Raw genomic sequence first — 20,532 nt, 5'->3', positions numbered from 1 at the left:
GTATATAAAAAATAAAAGCATGCATTTTCAATGGATGAAAAAAATCCATTGAAAATCTTCGCCTTTTCAAGGCTTGGGCCCTAATAATCCTAAGGAAAACAATAGGGCCTTTGCCTTTTCAAGGCTTGGGCCCTAATAAATATATATATATATAAAGAAGCCGGTGGCACCGCCACCCTGGTGCCTTTAGGGTTATTGTGCACGACGTGCAAAAACGTAACCCTGCTTTGATTGTCGAAAAGAAGTGTGCTGTAGAGCTTGCATCAGTTTGGGTGCATCAAGTGCGCATCGAGGGCACATATGAACCACAAAGTATGCGTGAGCAACCTTCTGAAATCTAAAATGAAAAATGAGACACCTCATCCATGGGTCTCATGGATTTAACGGACACATGAAATAAGTACACAAGACCGAGTATTCATATGAAGTGTGCCATTTGGGACAGGGCCTATGATCTTGAACCACAATAGCCACATTTATGAGATAATTTAAATATAGAATACTTCTTAATGTCATAGGATGTCATAGCTCAATATGTTTTTCAGCACTTAAATGTGTAAATATAGAAGCCCAGTATTTATCTGGAGGTCTTTGTAGAGGTTGTTTAATGTAATTATATGTACAGGTTTATTAATGTAATTATATTTTACGCTTATGTGTCCTATGATATGCAATGGAAGTACATTTTAATGTTTAACATGGGTGTATTCACAACACATAGCATACGATATAATATCTTAAGATTATTCATCATTATGTTGTCTCTGCTTTTTCTGTTTTAATGATATTCAGAACATAAAAACTAAATGTTCCTTATAATTTTAATTAACACTAACTTTATTCTCATCTGAATTATAAATAATTGTTTTCCGTATAAAATGATTTCAGCGCCTCTCTCTCTCTCTCTCTCTCTCTCTCTCTCTCTCTCTCTCTCTCTCTCTCTCTATCTATCTCTCTCTCTCTCTCACACACACCACACACACACACACACAGTTCGATCGCGCCCGCTCCTCTCTCTCTCTCTCTCTCTCTCTCTCTCTCTCTCTCTCTCTCTCTCTCTCTCTCTCTCTCACACAAAGTTCTATCGCGCCAGCGCGCCTCTCTCGCGCGCACACACACACTCCAGCTTGAGAGAGAGGCGCGCGCCAACAAACTGTGTGTGTGTGTGTGTGTGTGTGTGTGTGTGTGTGTGAGAGAGAGAGAGAGAGAGAGAGAGAGAGAGAGAGAGAGAGAGAGAGAGAGAGCGCGGGCGCGATCGAACTGTGTGTGTGTGTGTGTGTGTGTGTGCGCGCGTGTGAGAGAGAGAGGCGCGGGCGCGGGCGCGATCGAACTGTGTGTGTGTGTGAACAGTGGAAACATACTCCTTCATTTTTTTTCATACAGGACATCATTCAGACTGCAAACTGTTTACTTATATTTGTGTGCACTCGCTATAAAACACAACATCCTCAGTCACATACGTAATATATTTATATATAAATATAATTTTGGACACAAGAGGGCAGTATAGCCTTATTTATGATTTTGTGTTTAAACTTTCACTGGAAGAGACCCCCCCCCCCCCCCCCCCTTTCCTTCTCACCCTCCCTACACACACACACACAGAGAATGGCAGGGAACACTCTCTCTGTCTGAGAGAGGGAGAGAAAATTATCAGAATCCACATTCAAACCACAATATCCGACTTTCTGTTGGTCGGAACTAATAACTGTAAATTAGAAAGTTGTTCGGCTTGAAGAGAACAATATACACGCCAAGTTTTGTAACTGTAGGTAAAACTAACTAAGTTATAACACACTTTATGTGTCCTTTTTTAGTCATAAATTAATTTCCTCGCCACGGCCAAACCGTTCGAGATATCAAAAATCCGCTGGCAATTTATCATCCTCAATGTCTTGACTTCATGCTGACCGAGTTTCGTGGTGTTTGGATTAATTCTCTAGGAGAAGTATATAAAAAATAAAAGCATTCTCACTCAGCAGACAAATCCCCCTCCCCCCAAACACACGGAGAGACGTAGGGTCAGAGAGAGGAAGAGAAAATTCTCCAAAACATCCACATTCAAACCAAAATATCTGACTTCCTGTTGGTCTGAACTAATAACTGTAAATTAGAAAGTTGTCCAGCTCGATATGAACAATATACATACTGAGTTTTAAGATTGTAGATAAAAGTATAGACCTAACTCCCCCACTTTTGTCAAAAGGTGGCGCTACTGAGCCCCTGCACCACGCCCGTTTCTGAAATTTTGCACATGTCTACTGGCTAATAAATGTGATGTGTCTGTCGAGTTTCATGCAATTTCAAGTATGCTAAGAGTCTCAAAAGCATCAAAAAATAATCTTAAAGTTTGATGCGTTACCACGGCAACAGTATCTAAGATATCAATAATCCTTTCACAGGTCTACATCTGCCGTGTGTTTACATTATACACATAAAGTTTTAAGCAAATCGGGTAAAAATAAGAGGGTGATTTAAAAGCATTTTGAAAGTGACACACTTCCTGCTGCCAGTTGGTGGCGCTATAACTTTGACTCACAATAGTCACATCCATGTGATCGGCCTCTTACAGCGAACACACTGCTAAAGTTTCATCAAGATCAGTCAATTGTATGCAGAAGTTATAACGCACTTCCTGTTTCCATTATTCGCAATAAATTTGTTTCATCGCCACGGCCAAACCGTTCGAGATATCAAAAATCCCCTGGCAATTTTTCATCCTCAATGTCTTGACTTCATGCTCACCGAGTTTGGTGACGATCGTGTTTCAAATTCCTGAGCATGAGTTTCCAAACAACCCATAATAGCCGACTTCCTGTTGGGCTGGCGTACAAAGTAAAAGTACGAAGGACATATGAACCAATGAGATCTATATGTGAACCGAGTTTCATATTATTACATGCAAGCGTGTTTGATTTATGGACCAAGATTTTTTACCACTTCCAGAGGGCGCTGTCGAGCCCCCCTGCCACGCCCGGGTACCAGCTTCAGCCCGGCCCTGATGGCGCTGAAGCCATCCAGCGCCATCAGCGCCATCCAGCGCCATCAACCCTGACGGGTTCTGACCCGTGTGCAAAGTTTCAAGAGTTTTTGAGCACGTTAAGGGCCCCAAAAGTGCCCAAAAGATAGTAAAATAATAATAATTATTATTATAATAATAATAATAAATAATCCTAAGGAAAACAATAGGGCTCTGCCCCCATAAGACTACTAACTTTATTGTGCAGAAACCGTTTCAATCTGCCAACTTAACTGTTGCTGAGGTTTTTGCATGTAAAAAATCTGATTAAGTACATTGACAGGGTATGTAATATTGCCAAGTATGATTCTGATGTACTTTACTTCAGTATTTCCATATTATACTGTATGTGTGTATGTATGTTATGTATGCAATATCTATATAATACTTGTTGAAGAACACCATCAAATGGAATTCAAAGCATAGATGTTTTTTCTGTTATGCTTTCCATATTGTATCGTCGAATTGTACATCAATATAGACATAAATAAAATCCACTTTTACTGACATCCTGTATAACTGTATGGAGAAATATATTCCTTTGTCTTGATGCATACATACTGTATGTGCACTACTGTAATAAACACAATTGTAATGGCATTGCCTGTTGTGTGAATTTAACAGAATACATATTTAAGAAAGAAAATTAAAGAAAGTAGGCTTATACTTTTATTCAGGCAGGATACATTAAATTGATCAAAAGTGACAGTAAAGACATTTACAATGATCTTCCTATGAAAGTTCTATTTGGACACCTAATTGGCTGACTCTTTAGACTAATGCAGATGCCCACAAGTTCATGACTCGTGCAAAAATGCTTAAATAGTGCATATTTTACTTGGGTGTGATACGTACATATGTGTACTACTGTAATAAACACAATTGTGATGGCATTGCCTGTGAGGTAGGAGGCTGGAGGTTTGGCCTCCAAAGGCCTCACTGAAACCAAGCCTGGGACAGGGCTGTGTCCATGAAATGTTGAAATTAAAGCCTTGACATAGGACTAAACCAAATACATTGTTGGAAAGGTCTCGGCCTGGAGAGTAATATATGCCAGTATGAAGGATGGCAATGGCTCCTGCTTTGAAATATTGACCTCTGAACCTTGACCTCAGTGCATGTTGAAAGCCTTGTCATTCAGGAACAGAATGGGCTACAGACATGGGACCAATTGTTATAGAGAGCTCTTGACTTTAACTATGTGACTATACTCTTATTGATAGAGTCACTAAAAGGGGGTGCAGTCAATTATGGTCAAAATTGATTTTCACCTATTTAGCAGTTAGATATTTAAAATATTATCACACAAATGCTATTAACATCCACTTAAATCCCTAAGTGTACTCTTAATTCAGTATTTATAACTTCAGATTTTAAGTAATAAGTTATATTTATTTAAAACTACAATTCCCTATAGCAGCGTCATGCAGCGTGATACAAATTAGCATCATATTTGTAGTTCTTCCTGTTAGCAAAGTATTGCTGTGAATAGGGTTGTAAAAAGATACATCTACGGAATATATCAAACATATAGTACAGCCGAAATCGTACTTACACTGTATTTAGATGATCTATGTTAAGAAAAAGTAAAGATGTTAGTTTAAATTTTGGTGCAGCTTAATAAAAACATCACCAGCACCACAGCTCGTCCTGTTGGCAAAATAGAGCTTAAAATAGGGTTATAAAACCATCTGTGATCAGAGTATATAAATGTTTTACTGCAGCCGGAGTTTTAAAACGTTTGTTTGGCCATATGGCTTTACTAAACTGCCCCCTTGTGCTTAGAAATTATCAGTTAGCATAGCTACACAATAATGCATTTTGTGTTAGCAGTGTAAGGATTATTGTGCTTTATATGAATAATGCTATTTGGGTGAATATGGCGCTGTTTGTATTTATTTTGCGTTTACTTTCGGACGTGAAACAATAGTATTTACTATAGTAAATTGTAGTATACTGTATTATAGTATTTACAACACTTTAATGGACAGCATACTGTACTATAGTGAACTGATAAACTGTAATAAATACCGTAGAATACTTTAGTTTTTACTACAGTAAACTGTAGTGTAGTAGTATAGTCTATAGTTGTAGAAAACTTAGTACAGTATTGGGTAAAGTAATTTGTTTATATTACTATTGTTTATATTACCACAACTATAGAACAACAACAAATATTATGTTACTTTACTATTTCTTTTCATGCTGACAATATATGCTAAAAAAAAAAAAAAATACTACCCTGTATCAAGTTACCCTGATGACCATAACATTTTTTGATTATGATATACATTAAGTTTAAGTTAAAAACTGATGTTTTTCTCCTTCATAGTATCTGCAACGACTTACCCAAATTTGGAGTTAAATTAAAACATATTATAATTGTGTAGAGGCAATATAGTTGAAAGTGGTACAAGAATGAAAATAAAATGGGGTCATTCTCTACCTCTCTTTCAGTGTGTATGCTTGTGTGATGTCATCCATGAGATGTCTTTTTCCTTCCTCACCATCCTAAATGATGTTGCCATCCATATGGTATATGCCATGATCCTAAGTTGTTTGCATCCATGTTTTATAGTCGATTTTTACTTATTAAGCCCATAATCAAAAGGTTCAATGACATCACTGAGCATGCAGTATCAGGGTTGCAAGTTCAGATGCTAGTCTATGTATTGCATTCTATGTATTGGATCTTACATGTGTTGTAAAAAGTGAATTCTATTGTTGATCAATTTGTCAACGTAGTAAATATGTATTATGTAGAAATACACATGTGTTGAAGATAAAAATTACAAACTGTAACCAACCTGTGACACAATGACAATTTTTTTTAATTAAGAAATTAAGAATCAGTCAGGCAGTGATAGAAAGTTGAGGTTCAAGGTTTTATTCTTTACAATGGGGAGAGAGCATGGCATTCTCTCAACGGCCAACTAAACACATATTTCCCACTGCGTACATGGATACTTCTCACTAAAACAAAGGAGATTACCACAACAGTTGCCCTATTTACATTCAGATGAGATACATCTGGTTGATTCAAACAAGTAATTAAAAAAAACTTATAACATGCATTATGATTTGTGCAGTGGAGAGGACAAAATCTATAATTCTTCATCTGTAGAGGCATCTGTGGAGACATGCTCATATGAGTCTTCTTCAACAGTTCCATCATTCCCACCTACTACTATTAGTGAGTATGTTTCTTTCACAGCTACCAGGTCTGTCTTGAGCTCCTCAAGTTTTTGGAGGACAGCACTGTACAGGCCATGGTAAGCTTGACCAGAAAGTCCTGAAGGGTAGCCTAAAAATAAAATTGGGATATACAACAAAAACATATTTGAAGTGTGCACCAATACATCAATATGGCAGTTTCTATGAATAATCATCTCTAAAGCAGTGTAATATAACTAAATGAAGTAAAACGCATTAAGAAATGTGTACTCTGTGTGGCCAGGTCATCTGATAGTACACTAGCCTGGTCCTTCAGGACCCTGCAGGTTCTTGTAAGATGAAACGTCTCGGTTACGTATGTAACCCTAGTTCCCTGATAGGGAACGAGACGCTGCGTCAAACGCTGCGGGAACGCCCCTGCGTTGTGCGTCATGAAGCACGTATGGAATCAGCCCAATGGAGAGATGAAACGTCATAGGCGGGTGACGTCATCGACCAGGAAACTATAAAGCACCCCAAAAACACAAGCGCATTAGCTTCTGATAGGCTTGAAGGAAGCGCTAACGGGAGTGCCGGGAGTATGGCGGAGCGACGCAGCGTCTCGTTCCCTATCAGGGAACTAGGGTTACATACGTAACCGAGACGTTCCCTTTCAAGGGAACTTCGAGCTGCGTCAAACGCTGCGGGAACGCGAATACCCACGTCGCCATAGGACCAAATGACCGTCATGTGAGACTAGCGCACAGAGGACGAGAGCACCTGTGCCCCAGGGGTAGAGCTTAAGTCTAGGTCATAGAACTTAATAAAAGTATGCGGTGAAGACCATCCAGCCGCATCACAAACATCACTCAGGGAAACCCCCGACAAAAGAGCTTTAGAAGCAGCCATACTCCTGGTAGAGTGAGCTCGGACAACCAAAGGTGAAGGCTGGCCAGCCGACTCATAAGCAAGTGAGATAGCCTCAACCACCCACTTGCTCATTCTCTGTTTAGACGCCGGACACCCTTTCCTGGGTGGCCCGAAACATACAAAAAGTTGTTCTGATTTCCTCCACAGGGCAGCTCTGTGGACATAAGCGTCTAATGCCCTAACAGGGCAGAGTGAATTAAGTTTCTCCTGGTCCGATGACATAAATGGAGGAGGACAGAAAGCCTGCAGAACCGTAGGTCTAACAATATTAGTAGGAACCTTAGGAACGTAACCTGGTCTAGGATGCAGAAAAGCTTTAACCATGCCAGGTGCAAATTCCAGGCACGAGGGTGAAACCGACAGAGCCTGCAAATCTCCGATTCTTTTTAGTGAAGAGATAGCAAGCAAAAAGATAGTCTTAAAAGTGAGAAACTTCTCGGGAACTTCTTCGATAGGTTCAAAAGGAGCTAGGGAAAGACCTTCTAATACAATGGCCAGATCCCAAGTCGGCACCCTCGGACGAACTGCTGGCCTCAGCCTCAAAGTGCCACGGAGGAAACGAGTTATAAGCGGGTGTCTCCCAAGAGAAACTCCACTGAAAGGGACGTGGTAAGCAGCTAGTGCCGCCACATACACCTTTAGTGTGGAGGGGGATAACCCTGTGGAGAAGCGCTCCTGCAGGAATTCCAGCACTGCACCCACTGGGCAGTTAACTGGGTCCTGCAGGTGTTCTCCACACCAAGAAGTGAAAAGTTTCCACTTCAAGGCATAAAGCTTCCTCGTGGATGGAGCTCTGGAGTTAAGAATGGTCTCAACAACCTCGGTTGAGAGACCGGAGTCTATGAGCTGGGCCCCCTCAGAGGCCAAGCCCACAGTTTCCACAATTCTGGGCGGGGGTGAAGTATCGTGCCCCCCGCCTGGGAGAGTAGATCCCTCCTGACCGGGAGCTCCAAAGGAGAACCGTCCAGGAGAGAAATCAGGTCCGCAAACCATACTCGGGCCGGCCAGAACGGGGCTACTAGTAGTAGACTGACCCCGTCCCGGCGGACCCTCTCCAGAACTCCTGGTAACAGAGCAATCGGGGGAAAGGCGTACAGACGTGACCTCGGCCACGGCTGCACCATAGCATCCAACCCCAGGGGGGCTGGAAGAGTGATGGAGAACCACCGATGACAATGAGTGGTCTCCTTGGAAGCGAATAGGTCCACCTCGGCGCGACCGAAACTCAACCAAAGGAGCTCCACCACCTCGGGGTGGAGTCTCCATTCCCCTGGCCTCGGCCCCTGCCTCGACAGGGAGTCTGCTACCACATTCAAATACCCAGGGAGATACATTGCTCTCAGAGATAGTAGCTTCCCTTGGGACCACAGGAGGATCTGACGGGCCAACTTGTAAAGCCGGCGAGACCGCAGGCCCCCCTGATGATTTATATAAGAGACCACCGACGTGTTGTCTGATTGAACTAACACATGATGGCCTCTCAGGTCTGTTAGGAAGTGTTTCAGAGCCTGAAACACAGCCAACATCTCTAGACAATTTATGTGCCACGAAAGATGATGATCCTGCCACAGACCTTGGGCTGGGCGACCACTATAAGGTATAACGTTGGACGCTGCTGCCATCAGACCCAACAGTCTCTGAAACTGCTTGACAGTGAGTAGCTGGCCTAGCTTCACTTGTTTCACAGCTGAGAGAATCGAAGCGATGCGGGTCGGAGAGAGTCGCGCCCGCATCGATACCGAATCCCAAACGACACCCAGAAAAGTGGTCTTCTGGGAAGGAGATAATACACTTTTCTTTGCGTTCAGCCTCAACCCCAACTTTCTGATATGAGCGAGGACGACATCTCGATGCCGAACCGCCATCTGCTCGGTCTGAGCTAAAATCAACCAATCGTCGATGTAATTGAGAATACGAATGCCCTGAAGCCTCAGAGGCACTAGTGCTGCATCCATGCATTTCGTGAAAGTGCGGGGAGATAAAGCTAGGCCAAACGGAAGAACCCTGTACTGGTACGCCTCGCCCCCGAAGGCGAACCTCAGGAACTTCCTGTGTTGTGGAAGGATGGACACATGGAAGTATGCGTCCTTCAGATCTATCGTGACAAACCAGTCCTCGGACCTGATTTGAGACACGATCTGCTTGATAGTGAGCATCTTGAATTTTAGCTTCCCTACCGAGCGATTCAATATGCGCAGGTCTAAAATTGGACGCAACCCCCCATCCTTCTTTGGAACGATGAAATATCGGCTGTAATAACCTGACTCCAAACTGGGAGGAGGAACCCGTTCTATAGCCTCTTTTTGAAGGAGCGTTTTCACCTCTTATTCCAATACCAGAGCCTGCTCGGGGCCCACCACTGTGTGCAGAATACCCTCTGAATTTTGGTGGACGACAACTGAACTGGATAGCATAACCCTTTTCTACTGTCTGCAGGACCCAATGAGATATTTTTGGAAGGCTTTTCCACTCTGCCAGAAATTCTACTAAGGGTACCAGCCTCTCGAGACTGGCCTCTGGTGTAACTTGAGCAGCAGACGCAGCGCCCTGTAACGGCGCACCGGCAGGGAACAACTGGTCTGACCGCTCTGAGACCCTCCTCAGAGGGAGCGAGCGTCCCTCGGGAAAGCGCTCGCTGGGATCGTCTGTGCCCCGGCATAAAGGCGGGGTTGGCAGAACGAGCCCCTGAGGGCACCGAGGAGGAATGGGCACCGTAAAAAGAGGTGAACACCTTTCCGCCTCGGTGGGGACCACCCTCAGCATCCTGAACGGCTTGGCGTCAGGACTTCTTCTTAGCCGAAGCCTTCTTAGCCAATATAACTGTCCTCAGATCAGTTCTACTGGGAGAAGGCTTCGGCTGAGAGTGTCGTGGCTGAGCCCACTGTCCAGCAGGGGGAGCACGAGACGCGACACTCTGCCTCTGCTGCGCTCTATGTGATGAGCTCGAAGATGGCCGGGGCTGCTCCCGCCCAGCAGCCCCAGGGACATGAACTTTAAGGGGAAGAAACTTTTTAAAAGCTTTTTCTCTCTCTTTATATTAGTCTGATTTAACCACAAATGTCTTTCTGCGGCCACCAGAGCTGCCATAGAACGACCCATTAATTTGGCCGATTCTCTGGTGGCACGCAGGGATAAATCAGCAGCCTGACGCAGTTCGCGAACTACGTCAGTACTGACCTCCTCACTCTCACTCATGTCCCTTAGCAGATCAGCCTGGTATGCCTGCAAGATTGACATAGTATGCAGACATGACGCAGCCTGACCTGCTGCCGAATATGCTTTACCCACCAAAGCCGAAGTGTTTCTTAAAGGCTTGGTGGGTAATGCCGGTGCCTTAAAAGATGATGCTGCTTCGGGGGAGAGATGGCTCGCAAGCGTCTCTTCCACACGAGGCAAAGCACCATAACCATGAGCCTTGGCTCCCATAATATTAGCGTATGTTGAAGTCTGGGGACTAAACACTCTATATGACACCGGTTTTCTCCATGATTTCGACACCTCGGTGTGGAGATCATGGAAAAACGGCAGGCACCGGCGTGGAGGCTGCACACGTGACGGCAAAAATCTCTCATCCAACTTTGATTTAGAAACAGACTCCTGTCTAGTCACTGGCCATTCAATATTAAGTTTTTCAACAGCTCTTGTTAACACCTCCATAAGCTCATCACTCTCAGGAGTGTGGGGTGGCGAATCCTCCACATCTCCCTCAACACTAACAACATCAAATTCCTCAGAACTGGATAGCTGCAGCATTGGTGCCTCAGCCCGAGCGGAAGAAACCGCAGCGCGTGCTTCCGAACCCGGGACTGAGGCACTGGATCTCACAGGTGAAGGGAGAGATAAGGCAGAGCCCGTCTCAAACCCCGCTGTGAGATCCATCTGCGATCCCCACGATAAGCGCCGCCGCTCTGCCTCGGCAGAAGCGGGACCCGAACCGCGGGGAGCGCGCACCGAACCGCTCTCCTCAAAGAGCGATCGGCGGGAGCGGAGCGTCCTTAACGGCAAACGCTCGCAATGCTCACAGTCTGCCCCCTCGAGAGCAAACTGGGCATGCTGAACTCCCAAACAAACAACACAAAGATCATGTGTATCCCCGCTCGTTAAATAACGTGAGCAGGGAGGAACACACTTTCTAAACTGCTGTTCGTCCGCCATAATCTCTCAATATATATATATATAGGGATAAATTGTTTGTGTGGTGCAGGGTATGTAAGACAGACAATATCACACAGGGACAGATTCACATGTAGCGCGACTGAAAGCACAGAAGCTAATGCGCTTGTGTTTTTGGGGTGCTTTATAGTTTCCTGGTCGATGACGTCACCCGCCTATGACGTTTCATCTCTCCATTGGGCTGATTCCATACGTGCTTCATGACGCACAACGCAGGGGCGTTCCCGCAGCGTTTGACGCAGCTCGAAGTTCCCTTGAATGGGAACAATGTTGTTTCATTTCTTCTACAAGTATAGCCTCTTCCTCAATCAGTCTCTCCAGCTGCATCACCTTGTCAAACACCTTCTTCTTCATGCCTAAGGAAGTGTCAGGTTCTATGAAGACAAATGACCAATTGAATTAACCACCATATTACAATACTACCTCTTAATGCCTTTTGGGAGTAAAATCCAATAATGTTACAATTCTCTGTCTCAACAATATAGGCATCAAGTGATAGGTGTTGAGTCTACAGTGTGGGAAAAGAAAAGGGGTGAACCGCCTTGACACGTTAAAGGGATAGTTCACCCAAAAATGAAAATCCTGTCAGTAATTACTCACCCTCATGTTGTTCCAACCCCGTAAGACCTTCGTTCATCTTCGGAAAATTAATTAAGATATTTTTGATGAAATCTGAGAGCTGGATCACTCCTCCATAGACTTCTAAGGTAATGAGAAGGAAATGAAGAGTTGAAATAAAGTCATTATTTTTGTTTTTTGCACACAAAAAGTATTCTCGTCGTTTGATGAATTTAAGATTGAGCCACTTGGACTATTTTAACGATGTCTTTAATAACTTTTCGGGGAACAAGTTTCAATCCCTTAGAAGCCTATGGAGGAGTGATCCAGCTCTCAGATTTAATCAATAACCTTAATTTGTGTTCCGAAGATGAATGAAGGTCTTAAGGGGTTGAACAAAATGAGGGAGAGTAATTACTGACAGGATTTTAATTTTTGGGTGAACTATTCCTTTTATTTGAGGAATCAGACCTTTACGCACTTCCTCTAGAGTGTAGTTTGAGTGAGCAAAAACAAAAAGGTTTAAAAAATAAAACAATTATTATTGTCGGTCTCCGATGTTCTGAAACAAATGAAAGGCACATGGGTCTCTTTCCTTTGAAAGTTGGAGTTTAATGAAGTGTTTAATGAAGTGTTTAAATGAGGATTCACTAAAATCATTAATGTCAAAACTTTACATACCAGAATCCCAAGTTCAGATGGGGCTTTCTGTTGCCAGAAGGTCTTCAATGGAATCTACAGATTCTGTGGTGGTTGGAAGATCATTGTATTGGGATATGGCATTATACAGCTTTTTCTTGTCCTCTCTAATCCGTCTTCGGATCTTGTGTCTCTGTTTGTTACGGTCTGCAGCATAAAAACACAACAAAAAACACAGCAAAATGAGATTTAAGGAGGATACTCATAAAGTTGGTCATTGTGCTGATGGACATCCAAAAGGTGCCTTACAAATTATGGTATAAAGCTCACATAATATCAGCGTTTTGTAGAATATTTTGGCAACACCTCTGGTCATTTAACCATAATAAATAACCTGGAATGTGGCCAATGTTCAAGTAATGCATGGAGTTGGGTGATGGTAACATTGGACATATAGGAAGGCAGGACTGTTCACTCAATATAGGAAGGTTATGTAGTGGTGATGATGCACAGTGTAGATGATAGACTTTTTTCAGTGTTAAGTTAAATTTATATTACTTAGTTATAGCGATAGATATCACATTTTAAAATGAACTACACAAGAACATGAAGGCATGGAGGATACTTACCGGTTACACGATGCAGATCCCGCTTTTTCTGCTGGATGCCCAAGAATAGGCCTTCAATCAGATGTTGCAACGCCACTGGATCATCTGTTCTGAGGTCATCTGGAGCTGTAAATAATTTGTGAAGGTCTTTAATCAGTATCATGCATTTTCTGTGCCATCAACAATAGAAGAATTATACTATTTCTATAAAACACCTTATACATACATATTTCAGGCTAAGGATGTTGACAATTTGATAAAAGGAGGATTCAATAAGAAGGTAGTAATAATACATGTAAGAACAATAAAGGACATCCACAAATGTCCAGCCAAAGAAGCTTAAAACATTTGTTCAGTTTGCTAACTTTTCAAGGGAGAATAAGTATTTTAAGGAGGGAGAAAGCTGCATCACTTAAGTTTAAGTATTAAAACACATTCTCAAATTCAATCATACTAATCTTTTTAATATTGTTTGGTGTGGCAAATCAATGTCACTTAAGGAACACTCCACTTTTTTTTGGGAATAGGCTCATTGTACAACTCCCCCAGAGTTAAACAGTTGAGTTTTACCATTTTCGAATCCGTTCAGCCGATCTCCAGGTCTTGCGGTACCACTTTTAGCATAGCTTAGCATAGATCATTGAATCTAATTAGACCGTTAGCATCTCTCTCTCAAAAAAAACTTAGTTTAGAATTTTTTCCTATTTAAAACTTGACTTTTCTGTAGTTACATTGTGTACTAAGTGAAAATTTAAGTGTGATTGTCTAGGCCGATATGGCTAGGAACAATGAACTTTGCTGCCGTACCATGTATGCAGCAGGCGCAATGATATTACAACTTACCAAGCTGGGGAATATTTTCAGGTGCTGCGTAATATCATTGCGGCTGCTGCATACATGGTACGGCAGCAAAGTTCCTTGTTCCTAGCCATATCGGCCTAGAAAATCACAAATTTTAATTTTCACTTAGTACACGATGTAACTACATAAGAGTCAAGTTTTAAATAAGAAAAATATCTAAACTCTTTGGTCATTTTTTTAAGAGAGATGCTAACGGTCTAATCAGATTCAATGATCTATGCTAAGCTATGCTAAAAGTGGTACCGCAAGACCTAGAGTTCGGATGAACGTATACGAAAATGGTAAAACTTAACTGTTTAACTCTGGGGGAGTTGTACAATGAGCCTATTCCCCAAAAAAGTGGAGTGTTCCTTTAAGGGGTCAGGTGTTAAAACACAGACCAGCAAGGAAAAATAAAGTTTTTTAATAATTTTTAAATGTATGATAATTTTCTATCAATAGGAGACAGCAACAAGTAAATACTATCAACTGCCCACTGTCTCACATCAGTGATCCACTGTTGCAGTCCCTCATCAGACCTTTGAGTGCACTTCTTTATTGCCTCAATGTCCTCTTTGACGTCCTTTGTCTTTTGGATGGTCTCAAAAATATAATTAATGGAAGGTTACACAAACCTTCGGCAATACTGAAAGTATTTGATACTAAGTATTTACAACTTATCAGTGGACTTAAGTCAGTTGAAATCTTTATTTTTACTTCCCTTCAAGTACCGTGTAGACAAGTACTTGTGCAGGTTTCTTTTTTTTCGCTCATTCCATCCTCTGGCATGCAATGTGATCATATCTACTCGTGCTGTAATAATGAAATGATTAAATGTGCTTTTCAACTAGTGGTTAGTGACCAAGTAAGATGAATGAAAGAAAACAATCAAAAAGCAAGCTGTTTTAACAATTATAACGCTACCAAAGCACAACACATGAGAACTGTAAAAAAAGGACCACTTACTAGCCTTACTCATGTATTTTGTAGTTAGAGCCACACGGGACAAAAAGCTGTTGACTTGTTCAACTTCTTCACCAATCGTTGTGCCTGCCCCTGTTTGGTTTTTGCCAGCCCACTGCACCTACAGCATACACACCAGATGTCCAAAATAAAAATATCAAGTTCAAGGACATCAAAATGGTAAAGGGCTTACCATATTGTTTGAGAATATACATTTACCTCACATTTTGTAGAGTGCAATATTGACTTTTTTCTGTTTCAGCAGTGAAAATAGTTAAACAAAGATCACAGCAGAACCATCGAGCATCTCACAGCAACGTGTTTTCTCATTACTAACTGATTCAGCATTTTGAACGAATCGGTTGACTCAAAGACTCAATGACCAATCCATAATCTGTCTCATTCATGAATGACTCAGCCGTTCGAACGAATCGTTCGAACAAATGAATCAATGACTCGCTCATTAAGACGGTCGCCTGGCGACACCTAATGACGGTTTAGTGATATGTTTAAAAGTATCATTCTTTCAAACGATTGTTAATTAACTCATATTTGAAACATAAGCTATATATATACACACATATATATACACAAAAATAAAATAAAAACACATTTGAAGCGTGTTTGCTTACTAAATTGTGAGCAGAACGAAAGTTGCAGCAAATATCAGCAACAGGAGTCAAATTTCATTAATCACGAGAGTGAAGAGCTGACTGAAAAGATGATGACGGAATAGGCTATTTTATGTAAAAGCGCCTATTTAAGCGAATCTGTCATTGTACTCTTTTGTTGTTGTGTTTTCCGTGTAAAATAATAGACTATTGAACTCACAATTCAAGCAATTGGCCCCCGATATTGCACTAATTTTAAAGTGACACTAAAAAGTATGCGCCTGCACTGCAGTGGCATTCATTACGGTGCGCGTCCATGGCGACGAGCGAGCAAAACAGAGCGAACGTTTTTTCATTTCTACTTCCATAGAAATTCATTCGAGCGCACTGCGAGCGCCACCACTATAAATGTCCTTACTTTACTTTCACTTTTAACTTAGCGATATAAAAGCCCCCAGCGGTGTTACACGTCAAATAACCGGTGAGAAAAAATTCTCGGAGTCACATAGCAGCTACCTATATTTAAATACAACAGGCCTACCTGATTTTGAACACAAGAGGGCAGTATAGCCCTATGTATTATTTGATATATTTATTTTTTAACTGAATAGTGCATCCTGGCTGTTTTTAAACTTGTACATTATTCTTAAATTGAAAACAAGAATAAAATGGGTTTAGTTCTGATATTTGTATAAATTTATCTAGAAATAAATGGTGTATAATTAAATTTTTAGAAGGTATGAGGCTTTTAGTGTTTATTTTTTTTACATGACTTTAATCCCTCGCCATAGCAAAACAATTAGAGATATTCAATAGATATTCACAATTATGCTTCTTTAATGTATTTTCATCATGTTGAAAAAGTTTGGTGGGAATTGAATAAACCACTTAAGAGGAGTGGGTAAAAATGTAGAGCCTGGTTTTGCAAAACATCCACATTAAGACCAAAATAGCCCACTTCCTGTTGGGCTGGCTTAAAGTTGTTTGGCCCGATGAGATCTATATGAGTACAGAGTTTCATAATATTACATGCAAGTGTGTTTGATTTATGGACCACATTTTCTGACCAAATTTAAGGACCAAGTTAATTTAATTAATAAACTAATTATATAAAACTATTTTCAATGCACTACAATTCAACTGGTTATATGCCTTTACTTATTAATACAACTTATTTAAAAAATACAAGGCGTAAGACATTTATTTTCTTTTTTAATGCAGGCCAGACCAAACAGCAGTGAAATGGTTAATCTAGCCCCCCTCCCCCTCCCCACAATCATAGACTTGGGTTCAGAGAGAGAGATACATAAAATGACAATACATACAATTTTCAAACCAAAATATCTGACTTCCTGTTGGTTGGAGCTATTGAGTGTAAATTAGAAAGTTGTCTGGCTCGAGGAGAACAATACACATACCGATTTTTATTACTGTAGATAAAATTAATCCCCCCACTTTTGACAAAAGGTGGCGCTACTGAGCCCCTCACCACGCCCGTTTCTGAAACTTTGCACATATCTACTGGCTAATAAATGTGATGTGTCTGTCGAGTTTCATGCAATTTCAAGTATGCTAAGAGTCTCAAAAGCATAAAAAAAGAATATTAAAGTTTGATGCGTTGCCACGACAACAGTATCTAAGACATCAAGAATCCATTCACAGGTCTACATCTGCCGTGTGTTTACATTATAGTAGTGAAGTTTGAAGCAAATCGGGTTAAAATAAGAGGGTGATTTCAAAGCATTTTGAAAGTGACACACTTCCTTCTGCCAGTTGGTGGCGCTATAACTTTAACTCACAAGAGTCACATCCATGTGATCGGCCTCTTACGACAAACACACTGCTGAAGTTTCATCAAGTTCAGTTAATGTATGAAGAAGTTAAAACACACTTCCTGTTTCCATTATTCGCCATAATTTCGTTTCCTCGCCACGGCCAAACCGTTCGAGATATCAAAAATCCCCTGGCAATTTTTCATCCTCAATGTCTTGACATCTTGCTGACCGAGTTTCGTTGCGATTGGTTGAATTCTCTAGGAGGAGTATATCGAATTCCAGGGGCATACGCTTCCAAACAAACCATAATAGCCGACTTCCTGTTGGGCTGGGGTAAAAAGTAAAAGTACAAAGGATATATAAACCGATGAGATCTATATGTGTACCGAGTTTCATATTATTACATGCAAGCGTGTTTGATTTATGGACCAAGTTTTTGGACCCCGTTCCAGGGGGCGCTGTCGAGCCCCCCTGCCACGCCCGCGTACCATCTTCAGCCCGGCCCTGATGGCCGTGGGTTCTGACCTGTGTGCAAAGTTTCAAGAGTTTTCGTGCACGTTAAGAGCCCCAAAAGTGCCCGAATAGTCGTTAGAATAATAATAATAAATATAGCTGCGAGCAGCGATTACGGGCCCGCGTACCATCTTCAGCCCGGCCCTGATGGCCGCGGGTTCTGACCTGTGTGCAAAGTTTCAAGAGTTTTCGTGCAAGTTAAGAGCCCCAAAAGTGCCCGAATAGTCGTTAGAATAATAATAATAAATATAGCTGCGAGCAGCGATTACGGGCCCAAGCCGGTGGCACTGCAACCCCGGTGCCTTTAGTTACCTAAAGGCACCGGGGTGGCGGTACCGCCGGCTTTGGCCCTTCATCGCTGCTCGCAGCTATATTTATATATATATATATATATATATATATATAAAAAGCCGGTGGCACCGCCACCCTGGTGCCTTTAGGGTTATTGTGCACGACGTGACACAAAATATCTGCTGGCTATCTGCCGAACGGCTCTGGTAGTTCCGCTTCAGCACTGATGATGTTGTAGAAATCGTGCGCTCTGGTTGGTCTGGATTATTCGGGATTTTTTATTTTATACAGAAATAAGTAATTTATAATTCAGATGAGAATAAAGTTAGTGTTGATTAAAATGAAGGAAAACAAATATATTGATCTGAAATATAGCACATTAATTTTAAATTTATTTAGGTTGTAATGGAAATTTTACATTTAGATGTGTTTTCTACTTTTAGATGTGTTCTTTTATCTTTTAGATGTGTGCAACTTTTATTAACATTGAGGATTTATGTACTCATAAGCATTTAAAGGAAGATGTTCATATACGCTAAAGGACATTATTAATGATATAACCAAGCTGTTAGAAATGCATAAGTTAAGATAAGCTTTCTGGGAGAACATGTATGTGTGACAAAAACCCAAGTAGCAAAGGAACTATGTGTACTCCAAGTGACCTATTGTTCGCTTCAAGTGTGAAATGTATGTGTGTGCAGTTTTTGATCAAACCAGAGATATGCAAAAGGTGTGAAAACCAGAGATATGCAAGAGGTGTGAATTTGAAGCTAACAACAGGAAATCTTGACGAAGATGTCATTGTTCTGTCTAGACAAATTTATGTCCAACAAGATATCTTGAACAAACACGTTTCCTTTTAAGGTAACCAAGGCAATCTTCTGAAACAGATGCAGCCTACTCAGGATGTGTTAGGGTATATAACCTGGTGAAAGGGATCAGCCCTTCGCCCTTCTCATGTCAGACTCTGTCTGTGTGTGAACTGCCTTTCTTGCAAGAAATAAAACGTTTGATACTTTGACTTTTCAAAGGTTTCGACTCGTCTCCTTCCTCCTAACTTTTCGAATAGAATTATTTCCACGACAAATGGCGACGAGGATGGGATCGCAAAACTGATGACCTCCGTGGAAGAAGCAATTGACTGATCATCCCAAAGACAAGAAGTCTGTGGCTCCAACCCCCGACTTTGAGGGACGGGAGAATTGTGGACACCACGGGAGGCCTAGGTGGACGCGATCCCGAACAAAAAGAAATCACCAAGAGACGGTGAGAGAAAATTATTTACGTAGTAAATAAGAAAATTATTTGCGTATTAAATATTTTTCCTAGAAGGGTCAGAGCTTTGGAATAAGCCTGAAAGTAACTTCCAAGCAGAGTTTGAGAATAAGCCTGATAGTAATTTCTCGAATGATATGTATTAATTGTTTTCCCAAAAGGGCCAGAGTTTGAGATAAGCCTGATAGTAATTTCTCAACACCAGATAGGTGCCTGTTTGAAATAAGCCTGATAGTAATTTTCAAACAGTACAGAGGCACTTGTTTGGGAAAGACCTGCATCGACGGATGTAGGCAGTTTGAAAGTCCTATATTGACGAATATAGGCAGGTGCGTGGTGGCCACGCGGGGGAAAGAATTAATACAGTGAATATAGTACGGGTGACCACGCGGGGGAAAGATTTAAATACGCAAATATAAACACTGATGAGTAAAAGAAATATAAACACTAATGGGTAATGAAAATTCGAAAAGAGAGGAGGAACAGGTTGATTTTTCTAAGGGCTCGTATAAAGTTATGGATAAAATAATGGGAACTTGGTATCATGCTTATGTGCCATTTTTAAGAAAACAATATGGGTTTAATGGGGGTTTAAGTGTGTCACATTTGACTCAAACCAAAGTGAATTGGGTGACACATATTGTCAAGAAAAAAGACAAAGACCAGTACAATAAATGTGGTGAAATCATAGTAAAATGGTTAGAAGAGGCAACACGCAGACAACAAAGACAAGTCTGTCGTGCCATTGCACCATTATACTCTGATAAAGAAAGACAGGACGCATCAAAGAAAGCATTACAGAATCTTAAAAATGACTGTTCTGACATTTCTGACTTTTCTTCTCCCTTTTTCGGTCAATTCATGAGAATGATGGTGGAAGACGGGGGTTATCCGGCTCATCGCCCACCTGCTCTCAATCCTGGTCAAAGCGGAGCTGCTGCAGGAAGACCACAAGCCAGTGTACCCTCTGGAGAGCAAGCCAGCGCATCAGCTGGTCAACCGCCCAGATATACTCCGTCAGAGAAAGAGACAGAGACAATATCGACGACGCGCTCTGGGACAGCATATAATGAAGAAGGGGGGAAGAGATGCAGCAAAGAGCTAGAAGAACTGCTAAGCACAAACCTGAAAGACTTAACTTAGCACTCACGAGAAAATGTGACAAGAAAACTTAGCCAAAGTTC

At 41.5% G+C, this 20,532-nt stretch overlaps 1 protein-coding gene and 3 long non-coding RNA genes across 5 annotated transcripts in view; all 4 read right to left on the bottom strand.

The window, feature by feature from the left end:
- Positions 1–707: 707 nt before the first annotated feature.
- Positions 708–20,532, bottom strand: part of LOC143703542 (uncharacterized) — a 38,220-nt gene continuing 18,395 nt past the window's right edge. Inside the window, exons 2-3 of the long non-coding RNA XR_013191151.1 lie at positions 975–1,024; positions 708–941 (exon numbers count right to left, since the gene is read on the bottom strand). This is a non-coding gene — a long non-coding RNA (uncharacterized LOC143703542). The remainder of the gene's footprint in view (positions 942–974; positions 1,025–20,532) is intronic.
- On the bottom strand, positions 5,886–6,533 carry LOC143703411 (uncharacterized). Its single transcript, XR_013191017.1, has 2 exons — positions 6,464–6,533; positions 5,886–6,323 (listed from the first exon to the last, which is right to left on the bottom strand). It is a non-coding gene; the product is annotated as an uncharacterized LOC143703411 (long non-coding RNA).
- LOC143703263 (uncharacterized) lies at positions 11,534–14,566 on the bottom strand. Of its 2 annotated transcripts, none has more exons than XR_013190877.1 (4): positions 14,404–14,566; positions 13,102–13,206; positions 12,515–12,679; positions 11,534–11,649 (listed from the first exon to the last, which is right to left on the bottom strand). XR_013190877.1 is itself a non-coding variant. In XM_077197269.1 (4 exons), exons 1-3 carry the CDS (start codon positions 13,712–13,714, stop codon positions 12,528–12,530), a joined length of 321 nt encoding a protein of 106 aa, XP_077053384.1. In that variant the 5' UTR covers positions 13,715–13,836; the 3' UTR covers positions 11,534–11,649; positions 12,515–12,527. The 2 variants fall into 2 exon arrangements, 1 of the variants encoding a protein (XP_077053384.1); XM_077197269.1 differs by lacking the exon at positions 14,404–14,566 and adding an exon at positions 13,651–13,836.
- Positions 14,620–15,121, bottom strand: LOC143703433 (uncharacterized). The gene is made up of 3 exons (XR_013191040.1): positions 15,103–15,121; positions 14,887–15,004; positions 14,620–14,733 (listed from the first exon to the last, which is right to left on the bottom strand). It is a non-coding gene; the product is annotated as an uncharacterized LOC143703433 (long non-coding RNA).

The sequence above is a fragment of the Siphateles boraxobius genome, unplaced genomic scaffold (assembly GCF_051911475.1).
Source record: "Siphateles boraxobius isolate OS27281-9 unplaced genomic scaffold, OSU_SipBor_1 11, whole genome shotgun sequence".
Lineage (NCBI taxonomy): Eukaryota > Metazoa > Chordata > Actinopteri > Cypriniformes > Leuciscidae > Siphateles > Siphateles boraxobius.
Note: the sequence above shows the minus strand (reverse complement) of the source record. Positions and strands in the feature narration are given on the sequence as shown.

What these genes read in the sequence shown, in the direction of transcription:
- LOC143703263 (XM_077197269.1), bottom strand. Translation starts at nt 13,714, where the DNA reads ATGCTAAGCTATGCTAAAAGTGGTACCGCAAGACCTGGAGATCGGCTG. An exon ending in GCTGAACGGATTCGAAAATG is followed by an intron (nt 13,207 to 13,650) that starts GTAAAACTCAAC and finishes AATTATTTACAG; the next exon opens with CTCCAGATGACCTCAGAACA. An exon ending in GGATCTGCATCGTGTAACCG is followed by an intron (nt 12,680 to 13,101) that starts GTAAGTATCCTC and finishes TTTATGCTGCAG; the next exon opens with ACCGTAACAAACAGAGACAC.